Here is a 24,481-nt window from a genome sequence, read left to right as displayed (position 1 = left end):
TTCAACTCTTGGGAGGGCTAGTGCACCGATTATTCCTTCTCGGTCTATGTTTGGGGATTTCGCCAATGTGTTTTTTATTACTGGGATCATGATCCCCAACGAAGTCATGTATAGGGGAGCTCAGTCATCTCTCACCTCTCTTTCGCTCGCTCCACTGCTTTTTGTTTTGATATCCTTTGGCAGCAGGTCTGTACATTTCGTCATCTAGCATCCGCTCAAGAATCCTGCTGTCGATGCATCTTCCGATAGCGAATATCAAGTTTGGCTATTTCATGCTCTACAAAAGTCCAATTCCATTACGTATAGTAGCTACTCCGAAGTGTCAACGTCATTTTGCGGGCAGTTATCGATAAATCGATATCATCCAGAGCTTTATCAGCTCCACTTTTATGGGTTCTATGATAAAATGCATTGCCGTTACAAAGAAAACCAAGATAACGAAGTTCGTTCGCGCATAGAACAGGTCAAAAGAGACCAGAGAGTCATGAGATGTAGGGGAAAGCGAAGCGCTACCACGGCCAGACGCAGTTCTCTGCAATCGATATTGAGTTCAGAGCGCGAAAGTGGATTTAATGCGTTGCCGCCCCCCACAATCTTCTCCGCGTGTAAATCCTCTTCTCCACCCCCTGAACAATTGCCTCAGGTAGGTTCTAAACTGAAGATACGTGATCTCAATCCTCTTATATCTAAGCACGCTTCCCAAGGTCGAGATCTGCGTCGTCCCGCAGTCTCGTTGCGATTCATCAGTTCGCCCCACAAGCCCGTGCACGCATCGCTCTCAATTACTCTCCGCCAGCTTTGCGACGCGATACATTACACGAGACTGGTGCTGCAGGTGCCGGAAGCCAGAGCCAATAGTCTTCCATTGCCAGCCAGTCTCTCCGTATTTGCAGATTTCGTGTGCAGTAGCGTGTGCCCGCCCCTGCACGCGCCGCCCTGTCGCGGTTGCGTAAAGCAAGAAGTCCACTCCCGACGAGAGTTTCCCTGGCGACAACAGGCTCTGGTTCTTTCCGCAAGTGCTTTTCTCGACTTTGACCTGTTGTGGACACTGTGTGATACGGACTTTTCCGGCTTAGCCTGCCCGTCGCGTGCTGTGGCTTTGTTCGGTGCTTGACCGCAAATTCCGAATCCCTGCGTGCATACAAGTTGCACATTGTGCCTGCGCACCTTGCGGTGGACTGGATTGCAATATTTGTCGCTCGGCTCGATTCACTCAGGGCGTGCAATCTTTCTGTTAGCCGCGCTACGGTTTCAGTTTCTGCCGTGGTCGACTAATCTGCCTGAGCTTTCCGGTGAAACAGTTGAATTTTGAAACAGCGCAATTGTCTACACGATCCTTTCCCACTTCTCGGAAGATTGGCCCTTGGCTGGTAGTGACTTGGGAGGATCCACTCCGGGACCACAATGGCAGACAGTCCGTCGTTTGAGGTCATCGTTTTGGTAGGTCGATTCCTCGTCTAGAACTTCACAAGAATCACGTGCTGTAGACACGGGGTGTTTCGACTACATCCAGCATGTTTCGCATTAATTTCCTTAAGGGTTGCCTTCGCAGATCATCTCGGCTTCTGGCATATGAAATCCTCCCACTCCTGAACATAATGCTGACCAAACCCGTTTAGGGACCCACTGGTGGACCATGTGAAGACCGAATTACCGGCCTTCTTGTCCGATCAAAGTCCACAGACTGGTCCCACGGATCGGTCGTAGCTGTCGATGCGGGGACTATGCTGGCGGGTATCATCAACATACTGAGGCCACATATCTCAAGTTCGAAGAATAGCCGCGCCAAATCAGTCCTGAAAGAAGGACCTTTCAAGGGTCTGAAATTACCCTTTGCGACCGCCGAGGCTAATGCGGCGCACATCTTCCGGGAAGTTATTGGCGCGTTCCTGATCACTCATCCCCACCTGGACCATGTTTCCGGCCTGGCAATCAACACGCCGATCATCGAAGCGGGAAGTGGGCCAAAACCCGTTGCGGCTCTGCCGTCTGTGCTGGCCGCTATCAAAAACCACGTTTTCAATGATGTGATCTGGCCCAATTTGTCGGATGAAGATGGCGGTGCCGGTCTATTAACATATCAGCGCTTGGTTGAAGGTGGAAATCCCCGATTCGGTAATGGAGAAAGCAGAGGCTATGTTCGCGCGTGCCAGGGAATTGTGACTAAATGCTTGAGTGTCAGCCATGGCCGGTGCAAGCAGAAGTTTCATCCAGAAAGTGGAATTCATCATCGTACTGGAAGTACGGTATTTAACCACGGAGAGACAAGGCTCCTGCGTCAAAGAGCGATATCTGTGGACCAGTCTGGCGAGGGGTACGCTTTAAAGGCACACATATCTGTCAATCACGCTAACTATTCCCTAGATACTATTCCCCAGCTCGCTCGCCTCGTCTTGTTCCCGGTGAGCCCATGCTAGCGTCTGTTGAAAGCTCTGCTTTCTTTCTCCGCGACCACGAAACTGGAAATGAGATTATCGTCTTTGGTGACGTCGAACCGGATTCAATTTCGCTTGAGCCACGAAACCGACGTGTGTGGGAAACCGCAGCCCCCAAAATCGCCAATGGAAAACTTCGTGCCATCTTCATTGAGTGCTCTTACGATGATAATACTGATGACGCATATCTTTACGGTCATCTATGCCCACGTCACCTCGTTGCAGAGCTCACTGTTCTAGCGGACTTGGTCATGTATTCGCGCGATAACCAGTACGGAATTGATCGGAAGCGAAAGCGTCCCCTACTGGGTGAAAACTTCTTGGATGATGGCAGTCCTCGCTACAAGCGTACTCAGAGTGGCTCCAGCGGCAAAGCACGTTCATCCTCGTCGAGGGGCCCATACAACGAGCCTCTTGATGGACTTAGCGATCTCTATTCTTTTGAAGAGTTTGATTCCCCGGATCCTACCCGCTGGGCTAATGTCGAGAATCCACCCTTGGCTGGATTGTCTGTTTATATCATTCATATCAAGGAGACACTCCGGGATGACGGGAGTCCCGGCCCGCGCATTTTACAGGAGCTTAACGAGCATAGTAGTGCAGTCAAACTGGGGTGTAGTTTCTTTCTCCCGAATCCATCGGAGGCCATCTCCTGTTGAATGAACTGGGTCTTGGGTTCGGGTTTGGCTTGTCGGTCCGAGGTTGAATTCTGGAGTTTTGCGAACACGGCGGTTTTACTTTCATTTCCGTACTTGATGTCTGTGGATTGGTGGTATCAATTGGTATTTTTATCTCACCTGTCACCGGTTTGTGTGCTTGAAGTTGTTACAGATCATCTGTTCAAGGGGAATAAATGATAGATCCCCGCTACCAAAAGCATGACAGTACTGCTCATAGACTTTACAATAATCATATTCATTCAACGATTCCTCATTTACATCTAATAGCCTAGGGCATCTATATGCATAAATCCTCGGGGGAGCTCCTAAAGCTGACACCAGAACTTCTCAATGAGACCAGCCACCTCGGACACCTTCTGTCTAACAACGCCATGCCCAACCTGCGGAACAACAGCAACGTTGTTCATCCCGACATCAGTCAAATCCTGCACACTACACAAATCATCCAACTCTCCCAAGATACACAAACCCGGTGTATCAGTTCCCGCTGCCTCAATAAAAGCAGCATGTTTATCCAAAACACCTCCATCTCGAACAATCCCCACAACACTAGCCATATGCCCCTCATGCACTCTAACCTCCCAATCTCGCACAGCTTCAGCGACGATCTCCCCCCTCGCAACCCTCTCTTTCCAATCCTGAGGAACAACCAACTCCCCACCTTCCAACCACTCCGTAATCCACTCCCGCGCCAGCTCCTCCACCCCCTCACCACCCCGCAAATACCCCTGTTGCACCTCATCAAACTGCGCCGAGCGCACCAATCCAGCAGGTGCAACTAGCACCATTGAACTCACGCGCTCCGCATGCTTCGCGACAAAGGATGCTGTTGTCGACCCGCCGAACGAGTACCCCACAAAATGCGCATCGTTCCATTCCAGTCTCTGCATCAATGCTAATAACAGATCGTGGAATAGTTCTGGCGTGTGGGGGAGAATGGGCGTATCTGTCAATCCATGTCCCCATAGGTCTACTAGCACGCAGTGCGCGGAGGGGAAGCGCGCTGATAATGTTGTGGCTAGTGGCTGGAGACCGATTGCAGGTGTTTGAACTCCGTGTATGAACAACACATGGGAAACTTTGCTCGAGTTCGAGATTGAGCTTGGATTTAGAGAGTAGTATGCGGCGACTCCGTTTGGGGTCTTTAGGTATGAGGCCTTGGGTAGTAGACTGCCGAATGTTGTGGTGAAGGCCATTTCGGATGGGGCCTTGATTACTTGTGTGTCATTGGCCCTCTGTGTCCCTGGGCGGGGGAGAACAAGGGTGTTGTTTGCCAATTTTTCCATTTCATGGGGCTTGAGGAGTTTGGATGTGTTCGTGTACTCCGTAGGGAAATTAAGAATGATGCATACGTATACACACGGGTTTTAGGCCTCGCGAGATGGCTTTTCCCATTCCGTTTAGGGCATATCGCTTGCCGCTTTATGGTCATGCCAAATATGTGTTACATAAGCAATACGCTCTCAAGAGCATATTATTTTACGCATGATTCACGCTGAGTTTGTCAGGAGCATACAGTGAGCAACTGATACAATCGTCTACAAATGTGTGACAGGGAACGTGCGTATCAGAATGATATGAATTGTGTGGTATGGAGAAAAGAGAGAGTCTAAGTCTATCTAGAGGGAGAGGACATGAGTGCTGTGGTCAGCAGACCTAACAAATAGTTATTTCGTTATTTGAATGCCCCATACTGCTATGCATGTAGTAGGCACTTATGGTCCTCTATTTCCCTCGCCGCTCACCTTATCCTTCCCCTCGGCTCCTTCACTATCGGCCTCAGGTATGATTAATCACCAATCAGCTCTGGAAGAATACCTACTTCGAGGCGGAGATGAGGGGATAGTGGGGAAGTATTGTATATCGACAGGGATCTAGCTGAGTTTTGTTCTAGCTAGGGTCGCTCATTTTGAACCCTTTGAAGCCCAGCATCGCATACACTGTCCACCACCTTGGGAAGCTTAGTCTAGAGTCCGACTCCTTGGCACTTGTTTATTAGGACTAGTTTCACAAAAGGTAGTAAGATTCCTATGCAGGAAGCCTTCGTTCAAAATCGGGCCTTGCTCTAGGCTTTCACTTGTGCAACCTGAGTGGGGGTCCACCCAATATAACTTGCATGAAGCCGTACGGTCATGATGTCATGTGACGATCAATATTCTATAGATCTGTAGATCTAAATGTGGATAAAGCCATGCCTGTTTTTTTATTGCGGAGGAGGTATCCATGTTACTTACGAGTGATTTTTGTGCTGACTTGTATTTATGTATTTGCACAGTCGTCTGAATTTCATTTGCCAGGAAGGGGTATTAATTCAGTACTTCGGCATGAAGCTCGTGGGTCGCGGTATTTACCACATTACTCACAAAGAGTCTGGTAGAATCATTCGCCAGACAAATGATCACCACCTGGAGGCGGTTATCTCCGAAGGTGGTTTCATAGATATGCAATTCCACTTTGAAGACCTTGGCCTGTAAGTCACCGATATCATATGCCACAGTCCAGAATTTCATGCTCATCTTCCGCACAGGGTTGATTAGAGTGGATCCTATGGGATATACCTCTTACCGAGCAAAAGAGAGCACACTTGTTACTCTCCGGGCAGATTGATGGAATCTTCTGTGTCCTCTAAACCAGATCCATATCTACAACACACACAGCATATCCCACTTTCGGTCTCTTCTTTCATCTCCTTTCCCGGTGTCTTTCCCCTTGTTCCTCCCGTTATCTCCTGGTAGTTGCTTGATCTTCTATCCCTAACTGCCTCTTCCTGTTCCGTGCCTTGCTTTCAGTTGTGTAACCTGAGTGGGGCACGCTCACCTGGTCAATCAATATATTGCACGAGGTGGTACGTGTGTGATAAGTTCCTTTTGTCCACGGTGGTTGCTATCTAGCCTGAGAGCGGTCTTACCAGTTCCGTGACGCTTTGAGAGTTCCCGGCCCAGTCCACCTATATGGGTGTAATGACAGCTAATCTTACATTGCGGGAAGCTGATCTGGAATTAAACACGATCAAGATAACTGGAAACTCGTGGGAAACGCATAAACAGGGAAGAGTCTTTATGAAAGCCTTGGAATCCATTAATTTGAAGATCACAGATATATGTATGTAATGAGACAGCGGAAAGCTCAACGGGGCCTGTTCTTTTCCTTCCAGAGGCGCAATATCTCTTCCCCATAATCATTCCCGTTCGGAGTCCTCACAACGCTATGCACATGGAACCTCCCTGGCGCTGAGTTAGATAAATACATCCCGCACTCATGGTCGAAATCGCAAATGAGAACCGGACTGTTGATTTGAAAGTGGAACGGGTCCTAGTCTGTATAATTGCCCATCCACATGAGCCAAGTATCATCCAGATGAGCTTTGATATCGTTCATTCTAGCATCCAAAGACCCATTTGAAATGAAATCAATGAACGCTTCAATAAGTTGCATCATTATGTCTTTAGAAGCCTCGGAAAACTCAGAAACCCTCACGCCGCTGGAAGGAATCACTCGATTATCTTCATAGGCACCGGCCAAGGTGCGTCCATCTGCAGGGTGTGGGAATCCATCGGGCATATCTGGATGTTCCAATTGGTCATAGACTATCGCCTTCTGTCTGTTCTCATCAGAGAGACTCTGCATCAATTGCACGGCTAGCTGCATCTCGAGTGCAAACACCTCCGTTCCTGCATGTTCTCCTTCGTCGATTTGATTTGGCTCGCACCCAAAATCACAGGTGAAATGACTATTTGATCCTCCAATGCAAAGCAACACAGTGATAGGTGGTACCCCCATAAAGACCAGCCCCAGGAGTCAGTCATAGAGGGCTCTCCAAACAGGATAAAGTTGTAACTCCCCTCGTTCATGAGATTAGAGGTACCGATGATATCGCCGAGAAAACCATTGATCCTCATACAATCAAGAGCTTTCTGATATCCACGGACAGAGAGTGAAGACTGGATACCGCAGCTTATTTGCAACTGAATGCTTCTCGGCTACCGAGATCAGTGCTTGCGCCGCTTCTTGCATCGCTTCGATGGGTGCATCGTCACGTCGTAGATGGAAGAGGTTCAGTTTCACCTCTCCGTCGGTGGTCACTCCGCGGAATGGCTCCTGGTATAGTCTTTGCCAGCCTTCCCACAGTTCCTTGACGAAAGACTGATTCATACCCCACTGTGCCCAGGAATCCGGATCGAAGTCGTTGAAATTGATGTCGCCCAACCTCGGGTGCTGCCCGGGCGGAGGAACGAAGTCTCGAAATGAACAAGGCATATTGATACACCGTGTTTCGGTTCGAGGTGGTGTAGGCGATGGATCTCAAGTTGAAGAGAGGGCGCGTAAGCTTCAAGAATTTTTCCTTCAGTAAGAGACCTGCATAATTCGCCCTGCATATTCATGAATAGAATCCATGGCTAGAAGGGTGGACCCCCGACGTATGTGGGACGCCGAGTCAACGCTGAGATAATGATTGTTGCTCAGTTCTCTCGGGAGCTTTAGGAACTCATGAGATCTTGAATACTGTAAATGCCAAAATATGTATGCTCTCCCATATCGGTTCCCCACGCTGCCCCACGCGGCCCCGCGGTATTGCCCACGCGTGTCTTTCATATGGATTAGAAACATAGTAGTCGTCTTCGGATGCGCTTTCACGAGATGACTGTCAGGTAATCCTAACATTTTCCCTGTTTACAGAACCTCTCCGTATGGATCCGAGGCGTTCATCAGAGTTCGACCACTCAACACAGATATGCAACGGGTGCTTTGGACTAGGTTCGATGGAGCCAGCGCCCGGTAGTTGATGATAACACGTTGTTGAAGGCGTGCTTAGCCACTCACTATCTTGTGATTCAAACTCCTGGGCATCAATTATCAAATCCATCGTATACAGATTATGGGAATATCATCTTCCGTGAAAGGGCTTCTACGTGTGAAACTACGCAATCCAAAGTCATTATATGGACGCATGGGCGAAATTGTTTTAATCACAATTTATGTTCAGAGTCACGGCAGGTTTGATTCGACTAACTGTGAAATCTTTGCCAGGGGAAGGTATCAACAACAAGAAGAAAGGTAGAGCCTGATAGCACTTTAGGCAGACTGGGCCCCCGTAGCTTTGCCAATAATATCCTCCCAAATCGAGCCAGTGGCCGCTGGAATGTGCAGTCCGTCCATGGATGCATCTGTCTCGCTAGCAGCTGGTGGTCTGTTGGCAGGAATATCCAAAATGGCCTCTCCATCGCGCGCGAAGTCAATCAAATCCTCTTCGGTGCCCCAGTCACTCATCGCCATGATGCCAATTGGCACTCCGGTCTCAGGGTCGTAACCAGCAGGGCAGTTGATGGAAGGACACCCGGTGAAGTTTGCTAACCATACATACTCCATGTTCCGTACGGACATTCCGCCATCTGATACACCGCGGGCCAGGTCCGCCTCTCCGCCTTGGATGTTCCATCCTGGGATGGGGGTTGTTGGGGAAAGGATTAGCAGACCAGGGTGCTTCTGGAAGAGATATGAAAGGTGAGTCATTAGAAGGTTACGAAGGCGCTGAGAGGCGAGGAGATCCTGTGCAGTGATCTGGTACATGCCCATTGATACAAGAACCTTGTTAGGGGCGGTGAGATGTCGGATCTGGCTGGTGGTGACACCAGACGCAATATCAGCCATGATCGTCAAGACATGGGCTTTTTGACCCTCTGGGAGATACGGAATTGAAATATCAACGACACTGTAGCCGTTCTCGCGGTAGTAGTTGAGCGACCTGTCAAAAACTTCACGGACTGCTGGTTCTGCGCGGTCAATCCAGTCACGGTAAATACCAATAACCTTATTTCGCTTCCGGTCCGCGGGCAATGGAACTGGTTGAGAGAATAGTGCCGAGGTGGAATCCTCTGTGTCCGGAGCAGGTGCTGCCATGATTCGGTAGGCAACGGCCAGATCATCAATGCTAGATGCCATGGGCCCGAGGACACCAACAGTTGGTGCGAGACTTAGGGACGGAGCTCCAGAGACGCGGCCATGTGTGGTCTTTAGACCCCAGATGCCGCAGAATGATGATGGAATGCGAATGGAGCCTCCACCATCTGCGCCAAGCGCAATGGGCACGAGGCCTGCCCCGACAGCATATCCGGAGCCACCAGAAGAGCCGCCGCAGTAGTAATTCTGGTTGTGAGGGTTCTTGGGAGTGCCATAATTGGGGTTGTTATTGGTCGTATCTGTCCTGGTAAGCTTTATTCAATCGAGACAATGCATCGGCTGATGCTGTACTCACCTAGGCCCAGCTCGTGCATGGTGGTCTTTCCAATCACGATTGCACCTGCTTCCTGCCATTTTTGAACACACCAAGATGTTCCATCATTGCCAGCCTTGAAGTCTAACTTGGTGCCCAGGGTACGCTTGTAGCCTGTAATATGAACCTCATCTTTGATAGCAACAGGCACACCGTCGAGCGGTCCCAGTGGCTTGCCCTGCTTGTATCGCTTTGTGGACTCCTCTGCGGCAGCACGAATTATATCAACTTGGGACTCGAGGAATGCAGTCGAATGCTTGCCCGCGGGTGTAACATCGCGACGGATCAAAGGCAGCAGCGTCTCCACGACCGTGGTAGGAGTCAGCGCGCCTGACACATACAACTCATGATAATCGGCCGATGTATAGTATCCTTTATTTCCTTTTCTTTTCGCGATCGTGGGGGTCGGTACATCGGTTGGAGTATCCTTCTCAACCGGAATCACGCTTGGGTCGGAGCGTCCAGCGTACTGGTGGAGGTGAGGGATCTCACGAATGACACCAAAGCCTGCAGTTCGCCAAAAATGACTTTGGATGAAACCGATATTATGAATTCTAAGCAGAAGAGAAATCATGAGAATGCGACGAGCTATAAAGGAAGTGGAAGAAGCTTCATTGCGAACTCACAAGGTTGCACCAATCACCAGAGGAGTCCCACGGAACACCGGAATAGACTGATCCTCATATTTGTAGGGAACAGGTGGCCCCTCAATAGCTGGTGGGTATTTCAGGTACGAACGATTTTCAGAACTCATGTTTGCGTAGCTGGAAAATGAAGGTCCGTGAAAGTTGGATGCGGAGTTAGAGCTGTTTTTTCTGGCGCGATGATCTCACATGCCGAGGCTCTTTGCACGTGGGGCGTCAGCTGATGCACTCGATGATCTACAATACTTTTAAGCTTGAATACTCTAATTATATACACGTCAACATAAATTTACAGCCGCAACTTGATGTTTGCCTTGTCCATTCCCAGCGCCACAGCGGTGAGAATCGCCGCGTAAATGACCAGAATGACCATCGCTTGCGGCGTGTTGATGTCCAAGGTAGGGATAGTCAGATTGACGACTCCAGTCAACAGATTGGCAATCAAGAAAACGGCTAAACCTCCACGATTGAACGCATGGAGGATGCGACTGGTCGCGAATGATGTTCGTTCCTCTTCATCTGCTTTGCCAGATGACCGGTGAACGGCCGGGAAAAAGACAGTTTCAATGAAGCAAAACAAGAGAAGTTGTCCACAGTTGAAAGCTGCAACCCACAGCACATATGGCATATTGGCGAGACGACGCGACACCATGATATTGGCACCGTAACCGAATGCGTAGTATGAGTTGAAGTAGAAGAGGGTTGACCAAAACATCAACTGGAGACCAAGGCTAACCAAGACTGACTTTCTTGCCTGCTGGGAGGATTTGGACGACGTGCCCCGAGGAATGATCCGGGTTCCCGAACCACGGCCTGCAAGAAAGATGGCCAGATACCCCAAGAATGAGAAGATGCCTTCACGGTTCTTAGATAGGAGATCAGCCCCACGGGGAGAGATCAGAATGTAGCTCTTGAGCTCTGTTGACTCAAGAACGATTTGGTACAGTACCATGATGCCGAGAGCCAGTGCTTCATAAGAAGGGATCAAGACAGTCAAGGTGTCAAAGATCTCCACAAAGGGCGGCAATAGACCCAGAGTGAAGAAAAAATTCCAATGCACGCCGTACTCAGTGACGTGCTCGGCATAGTCCAGCCCTTTGACACTCCACAGCCGGATCAAACCCAAGACCAGTAGCGGGACGGAATGCCGTACAGACCCAGCAAGTCTTCCAAGAAAAGCCGCCTTGGGTGATTTGGAAGCTCGGTTCTTCAGCACTGTGCGCGCAGACACCACACCGGCGGAGAAGACAAACGAGCCCACGCCCAGGTCCATCAGAGAGGTACCCCAGTTCTCGACCTTCGCGAACCGGCGGGGGAAAGCTCGGAAATCGACTGCGAGAATTGCGACACATGTCACGATCATCATGGACGCTCGGTATGTTGTCAAGAAAGGGTGTACCGGCAACGACTCCGCCTCATCCTGGGCGCGGTCATTTTTGTCATTTTCTTTGCGGGGCGGTTTGGCCTTTTGCGGGGAGCGCACGGGTGGTTGGGTGAGGAACAGGAAGACAGCCGGTGTAATAAGAAAGATGTTTAATAGAAGCGGTGCAGAGGAGTAGGCAGTGGTAGCGAACAAAATGGCTAGTACATTGAGCAGGAAATCGGTCAGGAATGCGGCAGGGCCGTATGGCGAAAAGTAGGACAAGCGCGATTGGAGAGCGGACCAGAGAAGGACGGAGGCCTGTGAAGTAAAGTTCGATTAGGATGGACCAAAACTAAGGTTACAAGGGAGGCCGTACCGGTGCGACAAGTGTGACCAGATTGATATCCTGAATATCGCTTCCCGCAAGATTTGAGACGAACGCCTCTTTCCGAGCTTTGTAATCAGGATCCATTTGGGGAATGGCTTCAGAATATTTGTGAAGTCTGATTATGAGACTCGCTCAGGTACCCTATTTCAATGGAGGATCAATCTGCTATGTCGAGTTTTGAACATGGGTCGCGGTGGTGGAGAAGTTGGTAGCGGGAGTCAGGCTGTCGGCCCCTGTTGACTCGGAACAATCAACGTGGCATTCAATCACCTGATGCAAGACCACCTGTACAATGACATCTATACTTCAGATCCTTAAAATGCTTGAACTGGATGACCCGTTTCATCCAGCAAGTAATTTCAACCACGGAGTTGCTATTAGGTTGCTATTGAGATACAATTAATGGACCCCGAACGAGGTGCATAGTCTAATAAACTTAGTCGCGCTAATCATCAAACCCTGGAGGTCGCAGGCTCAAGTTGGCTATTGAAGGCCATTATCAGGTGTTTCAATGCTGAAGGTTCTTCGACTGTGACTTCACGCGATTCCAAATAATTATACTATGAAAGTCGAAATTAACACTCTTTGGTCAATACGTTGCCAACCTGTCGGCCAAGCCAGCTTGGGAGATTTCGATTCGAGGACGCACGGACGATCTTCAAGCGCGACATGATTGGTTCGGAAACTCTGTGGATTCGATCCGTTGATCTGGGGGCATTGATCTTTAGTTGGAGCACAAGGCTGTCGCTACCCACCCTTTTTATTAGAAATGATTAGAAATCCCGAGCTTTTTTCCCCCCGAAATTTGCAGAAGGCTCGGCAATACGACTCAGGTTGATGTTCAATCTGCCCCGTTTGACCACAAAGTTGATGTTGCTCAACGACCTTCGATCCCCATCTCCCCAAATTGGGGTCCCCGGAGGGTTGACAGGGGGAATCTGGCAGCTTACCGCACTGGGATTTATTGATTCGTAATCAGAAAAGCACTGATCGTGCAATTGGCCTAAACAATGCCGCCACAGACGGTTGCCCCACCCTCAGGAACTGGTCAAAGGACGCTTTCTACTGGATTCGAATTTCAATTGACCACCAGTTTCCCTCGAGTGGTGGGCCGTTCATGATCGCCTAAGAACCGGTGGCTCAATCCTACGCAGCCTAGTGGGGATCTAGACCGGCACTTTGCCCAAGAAAACGCCATCTTTCAGCACAGAGAGCAGGAAAGCCTTGTTATTGAAGAGCACGCTTTTTCTAGCGGCCAGATATTGGTAGATTGACATGTCTCCTCTAAAGAATTAGGATCCCTGCTACGTACTTTACTAAGTTCAATGTCCGTTGTGAGGCTGCTACTGAGCATTGAAGGTTACACTCGTCATATGTAGTAGCTCCATCATCGATCGATCGATCGGTGTGGATCTTGAATACAATTGAATCATCATAAACGAACGGCTGTCTCAAATTCTGTCATGTCAAATATAAATGTAGATCTTTGTCTACTCTAACCTTGAGGTCATTGTCATTCCGAGATACAATCCTATTTCGAGCAATAATGTACCCAACTCTCTCAGATGCTGTTTGTTTAATACGATGCTGTTCCCTAAAATGAAGCCAAAACCATGACACCGAACCTGAGACACTTTGAATGGGTATCCCTTTGGAAGACCAAATGATATCGCCTATTTGGTGAGGTATCGGAAGGCAAGGACGGAAACAGTCAGTGATGATCCCAGAAATGAAGTGCGACCGGGTCTAAGTTCGGGAGGAGATTAATATTAGTAATTCAACTCAGAGCTGACACTGATCTCATGCTCGTAGGTAGGTTTTGCACTGTCTCATCAAATACGTTTTTCTCCTTCTCATAGGTATCTATCAATCTGACTTTAAGAGATCGAAGCGCCAATGCAAGCGCCGATAGCCTGGAAATCTGCATCTACGCTGCTCTATCACCAACAATTAAATGGGGAGTGTAGTGTTGGTGATAGATAGTGTAAAGCATGCTTAATTTTTTTATCCAAGCAAGTGACATGCGGGCCTTGGAACCAACGGCGCTTCGACGGACCAAATCAGCGAAAGAAAGAAAGAAAAAAAAAAATAAAAAAGGACAAAATGTTGAGACGCTTTTTTGATAGCTTCAATCATTCTGAGTATCCACACAGTTCTTCCAGTAAGCGGTTCTTTTATTGGCCCACCCGTAGCCCGGCCTGAGCCCATCAACTAGTGCATCCTATCACCGGGAGAGTCCCTCTTTCGGGTGTGATTTTGATGCTAGCGACGATCCGGAGAAAGGCACGTAATGATTGCCCACTAGGTGAATCCATGACGATTTATTTAAGTAATTTAATTCCTTCCCAGATATATCTTTGCTATCGAAGTCGTGACCCTTGAATTCCAAACAAATTATCCAGTTTTGTCCGAACGTCCTTCGTTTTGCTGGTGCCCTACCCCCTACTCTACCCCCGACGATAAGGTCTGCCCCACCGAAGTGCGAAGCCAACGAAAAGAGCCCAGAATTCCAAGAGCCTCAAAAAGCGTGGACCACTTGATGCAAGGTTCGCTGCCCCCGTGACCAGTGCAAAGCATTCATGGTCACTGACAACCCTCCTTCAAGCGGATTATTTGGGCAAAAGACAGACCTTTTCTGCATAACTCCGGTCTTATTCTGGCAGCCTCGCATCCACGAAAGGTCATGAGCAGCAGTAGCAAGAAAGGTGGATCGGGCAAAAAGCGGGAGTCCCACCCAGGACCTAGAAATGTCTCTTCTATGTCTGCCGAAAAACTTGAGCGGAAACGCGCGCACGACCGGGAGGCACAACGATCTATTCGCCAACGGACAAAAGAGACTATGGAACAACTCGAAAATGAAGTCACGAGCTTGCGGAGCCAAGTGGCTGATATGCAGCCGCGGTACGATGAAGTACTGCAGCACAACATGGCTCTAGAAGAGGAAATACGCGGGCTGAAACGACAATTGGCAGCGTTCACGGGGGGACCTCGACGTAGCATCCCAGTCATTAGTCAACATTTCAATGCCTTTCCAGATCATTGTGCAATACAAGAGGTAACAGGAGCACGTGGAAATGCGGCATCCAGCGTCCCATCAACAAATACAGTACACTCTCAGTTCTCCGACCTGCCTCATGCATCAGGTGTGCCCCTGATACCCAATACCGACCAAGTTTATTCGCTTCATCCGAGCGAATGGCCAGCGTCTACCAGCACACGATCACGTTCTCTCGACTGTTCTGATCAAGAATCTTCAACTCGCATGGAGCCTTACGGGATTGACGGGCAGCTACATCAAGGTTCACGCCTAGCACCACCATCTCTCTCTGTTGTCGTTCCTCAGATCAGCTTTGGCGGTCCGAACAGTGCACCCAATCCCCAACAACCGGAGCCTCCTTATTCCCATGTATCGTATCAGCGATCCATGTCCATATCAATACCCAGCTCTGCCCAGACTCCTTCTGTTCAGCCTACTCAATCTTACCATTCAGTACCACCATTTCAGGATTCTTTGGCTCATAATTCACATGAGGATCAGATATACAGTTACCATCCGTGGGTTACAAAGTCATGATAGCATCGACCAGATAAGGATATCAACGCTGAGAGCAGTTGGGGAGCATTTCCACATGAAGACAATCAAATTTCGGGGAAGGGACCACGAGTTAAATGACCTTGTGCTCTTCCCTGCGGCTCAAATCTATGGGGGCCTCCGCATGTACATTTTGGCTGTGTAAACTGATAATGACATAATATGGAAGCCCAGTCGGCGGTTTGCGAGCCCGAACTATGTGCACGAAACACATGTATAAATAATCAGGGTTTAGGAGCTCTTTATTGTCAATCGAACTACGGACCGTCGGTCCTGGTCAATTTACTAATGGACCAAACAGTCGGGCCGAAAATAGATCCGACTCATGTGGTATCATCTGCACGGGGCTAAATTCACCACTATCTCTTCCCATGGAGGACTCTCTGTGTCAGTGCTATCTGTTTTGAGGAACCATTGTTTCATTAGATTAATGTTCAATACTCAGTAAATTTCACATTCCAGGAACGATATTTCCCTCAAACATAGTGTGTTTTTAAGAATCGCCTTTCTGTCTTACAAGATCGTAATGTCAAGTCAAAAAGGGGCTTCTCCCTCGCCATTCTACTTCCTTAAGTGCACCACCCAAGCCAATCAATAACGACTTTTTCCATCGGGGTACAGCGTCTTTAGTGAGCTGAATTCTCAAGGCTATGTGACCTCAAAGTGGAGCCGCTCTCATATTGATGGACAAAATATGCATCAAAAACGGGCCCCGCGTTCATGTATCCGCAGCATCAACAATGCAATCCACATCGCACCATACATCTCAGTGTTACAAATGTTGCGTGACATAATGCTGGACCACTAACAAAAGACCATGGGGGAGTTGCAGAGGAAAGGAAACCAGTTCTTGCTGGAGGAGGCTGGGTTTTATGCGCAATGTTATTGGGCGCGCTTAGGCGGGGGCGGCTGAGTACTTCAGCCTCTCCAAAACGTGTGCCTTGAACCTCAATATTATAACCGTGGTTTGCCCTCGCAATAGCAATCGTGCCATAAATCGAAGCGATGTCTGGAGTTTCATGCTGTGGTATATGGCACCGAGATCGTCGTACGAAGAGTCCTGGGCAATCCAAGCCGGCCTTAGCAACCCAAGTGTCCGGTGCGGGCCGCTCCATCGGTACCAAGTTTCACACTGTGGACCCTCTATTCTGTCGGTCTGTCACTAAATTTGATATTTGCTAGTCGACAACGAAGTTACACCTCCAATCAGAATATTGGTCGCACCTGCAGGCGATAATAAGACGTCTGTGGCACTCCCCGGCTGACAAGCTTCCCATGTTGCTCCTCAGGCCCAACTCCCGCACGAATGCCAAATCGAGAAATGCCGTGAACCATCGAGCCTGTTGAGTCCGTATGCCGAAAATCACGATCTGTGGGCTGAAGCTTTAAGGTCCTTGAAGGATGAAGAAAAGCACATTGTGGCAACGGTCGTGGGTGACCTGCATCTCGACAATGCTAATAGGAAAGGCTTAGCAGCGGACATCCAAAAGAAATTAGATGAGGCATACCCACATCGAGACAGAACGTCATCCATTGAAAAGCTTTTGTTGGTATTAAACAGGTTTGTTTCTGTTGGAGATGTCGCTGTTAGCTTTGACCCTGTTCATGCTGCCCTGCCATGGGCTGCCCTTCGATCTGTTCTTGTGGTAAGGAGCCCATCCGTGCGATTGTGTTTTACCTAGGATAACAAGAACCAAATAACCCATTTGTTTTGGTAATACAGCTAACGTCTTCAGATTTTGACCGCAAAACACGAGTTGAATGGAATTATCCTCGCTGGAATGGCCGAGGTCACTTGGCTCCTCGTCCGGTGTGACACATATCAGCAATTGTACATGTCTCCAGATCCTACTCTTCGCCCACCCGAAACCGTGTTGAGAGATTTGAGATCATTCATAGTTCAAGTTTATGCAGAATCACAGTCATTTCTTGCATTCATGATAAGGCGTCCGCAGAGCAAAATCATGATAGATGCTGCATTCAAGCTTGAACCAACGCGAAACCATGTTGAAAGGTTGGTAGCAATTGGAAAGCAACTAGAGCGGGCTGCATTTGACTGTGAAAGATACTGTGATCTTTCCAGTCGATCTGGTCTCAGAGACCTTTGCGAACTTGTGGCAGAGTTCCCAGTCATCCAGCAAAAGGTGTAAGTGGCGCAAACTCTCGTAAGAAAGCTAATCGCTAATGCTTGCCAAAGAGAATTAATCCTGGAACGAATGAACGCTAGAGATGAGCGCGAGATTTTAGACTGGATCTCGCCAATACCATACGGGAAGCATCACATCTCAGTGAAGGAGGCTCGAACTCCTGGCACTTGTTAGTGGCTGCTACAAAGCGAGAAATTTTATGAATGGTGGAATGCCAATTCATCGGCAGTTTTGTGGCTCCAAGGCTCGAGTAAGTGCTTTAATATTGTCATTACCATTCTCTACGACGCTGACCTGTTCAGTTGGAACTGGGAAAACATTTATCACCTCCAAGGCCATTGACCATACTTTGAATGGACTTAAAAGCCAATGGGACCATGTGGGCTTCGCATATTTCTACTGCAATCGGAACGAGGATTCTCGAAAAGATCCACTCTGCGTGCTTCAGAGCTACGTTCGTCAACTCTCAACTGCTGTTGGAGCTCCGGGATATATGCGGAAAAGCCTTCAAGTCGCTAGCGAAGAAGCGAGACGTCGAGCATCACACTTTGGCGTTGAAGAATGTAAGACCCAGCTGCTAGAGTCGATAAGCGGGTATTCCCAGACGATTCTCATTCTTGATGCCCTCGATGAATGCGACCCCATATCTCGTTGCAAGCTCATTGAAGCGATATGTGACTTGGTATCTAAATCTGATCGGCCAATCAAGGTCTTCATCTCAAGTCGGCCTGACAGCGATATCAAGCATGCACTCAGAAGTTGGCCTTACATTGAGGTCCTTGCGATGGATAATGAACGTGACATCGAAAGATTTGTGAGTGAGGAAATAGACAGGCCTAGGCAAGGGGAGTTGATATCTCTGCCCTTACGGAGGCAAATCGTCAAAGCTCTCCTGGATGGCAGTAAGGGAATGTACGTCTTATCTGGGTTAGAAAGACTCATAGGATGTGCTAACATAAGACAGGTTCCAGTAGGCTTATCTACAGATAGAGCAGATACTCGAATTGCCAACTGAAGCAGACATCCGAAATAAGCTCGGCAAACTTCCGCTTGGACTTAAAGATGCGTACGATGAGATTTACGAAAAAGCTACTAAGTCCCCTCACGCAAAGATTCTCGTCGATCGCGCGTGTAAGTGGGTGATGAGTTCCTTCAAACCTTTCACCAGCTCTGAGCTTTTGTCTGCAATTAGCGTTGATTCTGCCCATGTCATCACCGATTTTGAAAACAAAACCGACGAGTTAGGATTACAGGCTCTATTCAGCAATCTGCTTGTCTTAGACTCTGAAAGAAGGGTTTGGAGATTCACGCATCTGTCAGTGGTTGAATATTTTGAAGTCAACCATTGGGGCCTCCGGGAGGCTCACTCGAATGCTGCCAAAGTTTGTTTTAGGCTTCTGATTGATATGTATGACAGCCCGGTCTACGAAATGTCTATGAAGGGCTTAGGCGACAGGCCCAAAGCAGAAGCACAAAACGCGACTGAACAGATCGGTCCGTTCCAGAAATATGTGGTACAACACTGGGTGATCAATGTCAGGACCTACGAGGAACAGATAGCCAAAGAAGAACAAGAAGGGGACGTTTCATTAATAGACCTTTTGAAATGTTTTTTTGGCTCCCCCTTTGAGAGTAGTGTTCAATACCGCGCTTGGTACCGTCGCCTTGACGCCCGCGAAAGCATAGACTCGAGTCTGTTGAGAGGTATTGACAAGGAAGAAATATCTCCAGAAGAGGTTACCATTTGCGTGATGTGCAGATTTTCTCTTTTCATTCTCCTGCGTGACTGGTGGAACAATATAGGAACCACAGTCACACAAACTAACGGGTGGGGTGACAGTCTCTTGACTATGGCCGCTGCGGCAGGCTCCAAGTCTATCTGTGAGATACTTACGAAGCATGGAGTAAAGATAAACCTATTATCACCATGTGGAAGATATGGGAGCGCCCTCGCTGCTGCCGCTTTTTTGGGACGAACGGAGATTGTTAAGTTTCTCGTTGGGAAAGGGGCCGAGCCGAATCTTATATTGTCTGGTGGGGTTTTAGGCAGTGCCCTCGTTGCTGCTTCTGTTTTGGGACGTATAGAGATCGTTCAGTTCCTCGTCGAGAAAGGGGCGGAGCCAAACCTTGAGTTGCCGACTGGGATCTACGGGAGCGCTCTTGCTGCGGCCGCATCTAGAGGGCATGTAGAAGTCGTTCAGTTCCTCGTCGAGAATTTTATTGTCTGTTGGGGTTTTTGGCAGTGCCCTCGCTGCTGCTTCTTTCTTGGGACGTATAGAGATTGTTCAGTTCCTCGTCGAGAAAGGGGCGGAGCCAAATCTTGAATTGTCGATTTGGAACTACGAGAGCGCTCTTGCTGCGGCCGCATCTGAAGGGCATGTAGAAGTCGTTCAATTCCTCGTCGAGAAGGGGGCGAAGCCGAATTTCAGATTGCCGAACGGCAACTATGGAAGCGCTCTTGCTGTTGCCTCTTCCGGAGGATATTACAGGGGTTGTTGAGTTCCTTGTCGAGAAAGGTGCTGATCCAAACCTTTAATTGTCGAATGGGAACCACTGGAGCGCTCTTGCCGTTGCCTAAAGGCCATATAGATGTGGTCAAGATCCTCCTTCAGAAGAGGTTTCATGTTAGCATTGGAGATGACGAGAGACCATTGCCCATTGGAAATTTTGCCTTTAATGGAGACAATCATTTGGTCGGCGTCTCTCTTCAGACCATAAGGGTTGCTTCCAACCCCCCAGAGCCCATGGGCCGCACGCCACTTCACCTCGCCGCAGTTAGCGGGCAGTCTCAAATTGTTGAGCTACTTCTCACTCATGGTGCCTCGCCGGGTGCCAAAGATCACTATGGGTCAACTGCAATATTCGCTGCTGTTGCAAACGGACACGAGGACGTGGTACAGTGCTTACTAGGATTTCAAGATGCCATTGATTTTGAAGACCTTTTCGGTCGAAGTCTTTTTTGGTGGGCGAAGAAGAAGAGTGGTAGCATCAACATTGTTCGGCTCTTATTGGAATATTCGCAGAAAAATGGCATCTTAATATCCAAGGCAGATCTCGATCTTGAATGTGATTTGGTTCCCAGGGGGGGGAACGGCGTGGTGCGACGTGTGTACTCAGGATATTTCCGACGAGAGCTTGGCTACATATGTGCGGCTTGTGTTGACTTCGATGTTTGTGTTGAGTGTTATGAAGTGGGTGGTCGATGTTTGTACCATCCTGATGAGCTTGCGTTCAAAGAACCGAGGGGCTGAACATAAAGATTTAACAAGTGGACGCTTCACGTATATCTTAAAAACATTCAAACTTCACTTTTTTTTTGATTGCAACCTTGGGGAAATGCCGAAAATCAGTCTAAATGACGGACTGATGAACGTATTTGGGAGGTTTGTGCCTGAGCTCAGTCACCAAGGAGACTCGATCTTCGTTGCAGAAGGTCACTTGAGCCTGAGCTTTACCAATAAGAGTGACAAAATTTAAACTCAAATTGTAAAAAATAGTCTTGCTTCACATGATCTAACTTTAGTCTCACATGAGGTGACAGCTGCTTGGTACTTGGCTAGAAGCTTCTTCCAAGCTTTCTCCTCCTAACAGCTGACATCTTCGCTTATTCTGAGACAAATCTACTAAAGAATCGCTCAGAAATATCCAGCGTTGCTCTCATTGTTCATCTGAATCATGTCCGGTCCCCGGGACAACTTTTCCAAACATGCCCAGGCCTTCAAGGGAAGGCAACCCTCCGAAACGGCTATGATAGTTTTGAGTAAGATGGAATCCATTATCAACCAGTCTTGGCGCGATCTCCGAGCGCAATACCATTCTCTCTTCGTGCATATAGCAAGGATGAGGTACAAGGAACATGAACTCTTCAGCTTCCTTCACGCCGTCAAGCAACATGAAAATGAGCTTTTCAAATGGACCCCAGAGATGAGGATCTTTGCACAAGATGTCGCTTTTTATTTCTTGGATTTGAACGACCTTGAGAAGCAGATCACGGAAATTCCAGGGCCGTTCAAGCAAGGTTTAGTCCAGCTTTTGTTCCTGTTGCGAGCGACTTGATATGATTTCCAACTGCTGCTCTTGCCACTTTCTAGTATTTTTGACTTTTTTATTTTGAAATGGCATTCGGAGGTCGAGAGCGCGAACTTTTATGACCTATCATCCAGTGAGTCTTGTTTCCTCTTCCCTCTTCTCTTTCTTTCTTCTCTTTTTTGCCTTTCTCGGTTTCCCGAGGCTTCTTCCGAGGCTTATCCTCATGACCAAACCTCTCCTACACCCACATGTATATATAAATACATATATACATGTATATTATCAACGGGTTTGACTGGATTCAGCCGCTTCTCGCAAAATGAACATCTCCTGCCCTATCATGTAGCACCATCTCTGTCAGACTCCTCAAGTCACATATACCTTCATTTGAAGAGAGTAAGAAAAATTCAATGTCAAACTGGCAGCTTGATCGAAAAATCCCCTCCAAGCTTCAACCAAATTGACTGTAGCACATCTGAATAGGCTTGGATGGGAGACAAAAGTCGCCCCGACGCGATTCAGGTTCTTGATAAAGTCATCATCATAGATAGTTTATGGTGAGGGCCTCATGACTTGGTAGTTTGTGAGCAAACCTTGATGCAATATTCCATTGTGTATAGGGTAAGAATCATTTTCGTCCGGAATACAATGGGGACCGTAAGTATTTCCCCAAGTGCGGGTCCGGTAGGGTCAACCCAATAACCAATTTTTGGGAAGGCACATACCACTCAGTATTGAGAGGGCTCGCTTCTAAAAAGACTGATTGTAGTCCATGGTTATAGAGGAGTATTTTGAGAAGATGATTCGAAGGTTCATGTAGCTTTGGTGACGATAGAGCGGTTTGAAAGTTTGTGTAAATATGGAGGACCCGCCGAGGTATTCACTGAGCTTAAACCCTTCAACATTTTGCATGTTATTATTCAAGAGCTTCTTAGATTTTGTCTAAGGCTTATCTATAGAAGATGGCATTATATTATTTAATAGAACCTTCAGGGGTATGTAGCAGAATTTTGGTGAGTAATACTATACGTGAAAATTGATGTGATTGTATAAAAGGTGACGAGAAATTACTAGTGGTTAGAAAGCTTAAGGTGGATTTTTTTTTCAAAATTAAGAGACAGTTTTGTGCGCTAAATGGGTATTAATAATATGCGTAATTATATAGAATTCCAGTAAGATATGATGGTGTGCTGAACTGTTTAGTGAATACTGTACATATTGTTGATGGGGTAGGCCCGAAGACTGATTTGGGGAAATACTTTTGACTAGGTACATTATTAAGTATCATCAAGTTAGGCATTGATAGTCCACAAAATACCCCCAGCAAAAGACATTATGCATATCCCATCAATCTATAACGTAGTGATAAGGGATTCATGACTAAAGCTAGATAACATAAGTTGTTGGATTGAAATGCCGATATACGAGAGTTCTGAGAATACGAGATGTGCGGGGATGTGCCGGAAATAGACTGAGCTGAACGTGACTTCAAACCCCATGTAAGGCTTTCCAAGTCTCGCATCAGTTTGAGGATTGCAATCGTTCATCCTAAGTTACAGTAATAAACGTTATCCCCATTCCAATATCTACACAACCAATACTACAGAACAATATGCCTCCGCTTTCAATTCGCGTTTCAGGCCAGGCGACCATCACTCGCCGCCCAGAACGAGCCGTCCTCAGAGTCACGATCAACGCAAGTGGTGATGATAAAGACAGCGTCTCCACCGAGGGAACCCGTCTATTCAATGAAGTGGACGCGCTTTTCCAGGAACTGTCGCCTAAGACCAGGTATGGCACGGCCACCACCGATGCACCGGTAACGGAATTCTCATCTACGATACTCCATATCTGGGCCCATGACGATGCTATACATGGGGGCAAACATGCTACTCGTGCATTTTATGCAACCTCTATATCCCATGCGACATTCCGCGATTTTGCCAAACTGGGTGAGATTGCCAAGAAGCTGGACGCATATCCCAGCATCGAGGTCGAGTCGATCGAATGGCGCTTGACGGAAAGTACTGAGAAGGCGTTGGAATACGATGCTCGAAAGCAGGCAATGCAGAACGCTATCCTCAAGGCCGAGGAATACGCCGAAGTGATCGGGCGGAAGGTAGTCGCTGTAGAAATTGACGATACGGTCCAGTCCCAGCTGGACCACAACAGATATTTGCGACCGGTGCACATGGAATACTATGATCGAGAACGAGAACTATACCCGGGATGGACCCTTAAGGCGGGCGTCGGTGGCATTGATCCGACACCACGAGACATTCGACTGATAAGCTCTCAAGTTTCCGTTAGGTTCGAGGCAGTGGACTGATGGCGGTCAATACTGTTTCCTCGTGGCTTCATGGTCAGGTATTTATGTGACGTCTCTTTCATTTTGGAAATAATGGTTTTTGACACGAAGGTTCTAATCAAATCCCTCCAAACCCGAGCAGTGGCTCATCCGCTTGGTCTACCTCAAAGTCAAATCGAACGAGATCTTCTTTGTATGGGATGAAAAATTTTCTTGTTACTCTACAAGCCAGTGTTAGTAATGCTGTCTGCGGTACAAATTTCGGTTTCTTACCTTTCATGTTCACTGCTCGCTTGATATGCATCCAGCGCAGCGCGGTCTTCATGGTAGCTCACGAGAGCGTACTGGAAGCCTTTGCTTTTGTCGGCCGGTTCGGTGATTGAGGGCCCTCCAACAATGAGCCGTTGACTTTTGACGCAGGATAATGATCTGAGGGTTTTAATCTCTGAAAGGAATTCATCTCTAATCTCCTTTGGCACTTCCGCCCGAAACTTGAACAGTACTATGCTTGATTAGTTTGACTCATGGAACTCGGTAGGCCAAGCTCTTACCAATATGAGTAATGGTCATTTTCTCGTAGTAATTTGAGATTGTAGATCAAGAGAGGTTATGGATCAGTGTTCT

General features: G+C 48.0%; 9 protein-coding genes across 9 annotated transcripts; 4 read left to right on the top strand and 5 right to left on the bottom strand.

The window, feature by feature from the left end:
* Window positions 1-1,386: 1,386 nt before the first annotated feature.
* Window positions 1,387-3,094, top strand: pdeA (3',5'-cyclic-nucleotide phosphodiesterase PDE1; the record flags this gene model as incomplete). Its single annotated transcript, XM_057113247.1, has 3 exons — window positions 1,387-1,440; window positions 1,620-2,314; window positions 2,365-3,094. Coding segments are annotated over 3 exons (1,479 nt in total), but the record flags the coding sequence as incomplete, so codon positions are not given.
* A 326-nt stretch (window positions 3,095-3,420) lies between these two features.
* On the bottom strand, window positions 3,421-4,401 carry N7484_002826 (alpha/beta fold hydrolase; the record flags this gene model as incomplete). The annotated part of the gene is made up of 1 exon (XM_057113246.1): window positions 3,421-4,401. The coding sequence occupies one exon, from the start codon at window positions 4,399-4,401 to the stop codon at window positions 3,421-3,423; it is 981 nt and encodes a 326-aa protein (XP_056973386.1).
* Window positions 4,402-6,427: 2,026 nt separating this feature from the next.
* N7484_002825 (uncharacterized protein) lies at window positions 6,428-7,372 on the bottom strand (the record flags this gene model as incomplete). The annotated part of the gene is given in 3 exon segments (XM_057113245.1): window positions 6,428-6,817; window positions 6,835-7,056; window positions 7,100-7,372. The coding sequence occupies 3 exon segments, from the start codon at window positions 7,370-7,372 to the stop codon at window positions 6,428-6,430; spliced, it is 885 nt and encodes a 294-aa protein (XP_056973385.1).
* An 816-nt stretch (window positions 7,373-8,188) lies between these two features.
* On the bottom strand, window positions 8,189-10,140 carry N7484_002824 (amidase; the record flags this gene model as incomplete). Its single annotated transcript, XM_057113244.1, has 3 exons — window positions 8,189-9,312; window positions 9,369-9,940; window positions 10,013-10,140. 3 exons carry the CDS (start codon window positions 10,138-10,140, stop codon window positions 8,189-8,191), a joined length of 1,824 nt encoding a protein of 607 aa, XP_056973384.1.
* A 179-nt stretch (window positions 10,141-10,319) lies between these two features.
* On the bottom strand, window positions 10,320-11,865 carry gwt1 (putative GPI anchor biosynthesis protein Gwt1; the record flags this gene model as incomplete). Its single annotated transcript, XM_057113243.1, has 2 exons — window positions 10,320-11,711; window positions 11,770-11,865. 2 exons carry the CDS (start codon window positions 11,863-11,865, stop codon window positions 10,320-10,322), a joined length of 1,488 nt encoding a protein of 495 aa, XP_056973383.1.
* A 4,814-nt stretch (window positions 11,866-16,679) lies between these two features.
* N7484_002822 (ankyrin repeat domain-containing protein) lies at window positions 16,680-20,771 on the top strand (the record flags this gene model as incomplete). The annotated part of the gene is made up of 10 exons (XM_057113242.1): window positions 16,680-16,699; window positions 16,764-17,019; window positions 17,110-17,387; window positions 17,457-17,519; window positions 17,571-17,689; window positions 17,750-17,770; window positions 17,823-18,334; window positions 18,495-19,752; window positions 19,799-20,011; window positions 20,110-20,771. 10 exons carry the CDS (start codon window positions 16,680-16,682, stop codon window positions 20,769-20,771), a joined length of 3,402 nt encoding a protein of 1,133 aa, XP_056973382.1.
* Window positions 20,772-21,195: 424 nt separating this feature from the next.
* N7484_002821 (uncharacterized protein) lies at window positions 21,196-21,576 on the top strand (the record flags this gene model as incomplete). The annotated part of the gene is made up of 1 exon (XM_057113241.1): window positions 21,196-21,576. The coding sequence occupies one exon, from the start codon at window positions 21,196-21,198 to the stop codon at window positions 21,574-21,576; it is 381 nt and encodes a 126-aa protein (XP_056973381.1).
* Window positions 21,577-23,161: 1,585 nt separating this feature from the next.
* On the top strand, window positions 23,162-23,878 carry N7484_002820 (SIMPL domain-containing protein; the record flags this gene model as incomplete). Its single annotated transcript, XM_057113240.1, has 1 exon — window positions 23,162-23,878. The coding sequence occupies one exon, from the start codon at window positions 23,162-23,164 to the stop codon at window positions 23,876-23,878; it is 717 nt and encodes a 238-aa protein (XP_056973380.1).
* Window positions 23,879-23,975: 97 nt separating this feature from the next.
* N7484_002819 (Dabb family protein) lies at window positions 23,976-24,427 on the bottom strand (the record flags this gene model as incomplete). The annotated part of the gene is made up of 3 exons (XM_057113239.1): window positions 23,976-24,078; window positions 24,131-24,359; window positions 24,409-24,427. The coding sequence occupies 3 exons, from the start codon at window positions 24,425-24,427 to the stop codon at window positions 23,976-23,978; spliced, it is 351 nt and encodes a 116-aa protein (XP_056973379.1).
* Between the last annotated feature and the right edge of the window lie 54 nt (window positions 24,428-24,481).

This window comes from Penicillium longicatenatum (assembly GCF_028827895.1).
Source record: "Penicillium longicatenatum strain IBT 33135 chromosome Unknown contig_2_segment0_segment0, whole genome shotgun sequence".
NCBI lineage: Eukaryota > Fungi > Ascomycota > Eurotiomycetes > Eurotiales > Aspergillaceae > Penicillium > Penicillium longicatenatum.
The sequence above is the reverse complement of the archived record's forward strand: the minus strand, read 5'-3'. Positions and strand labels throughout refer to the sequence as shown.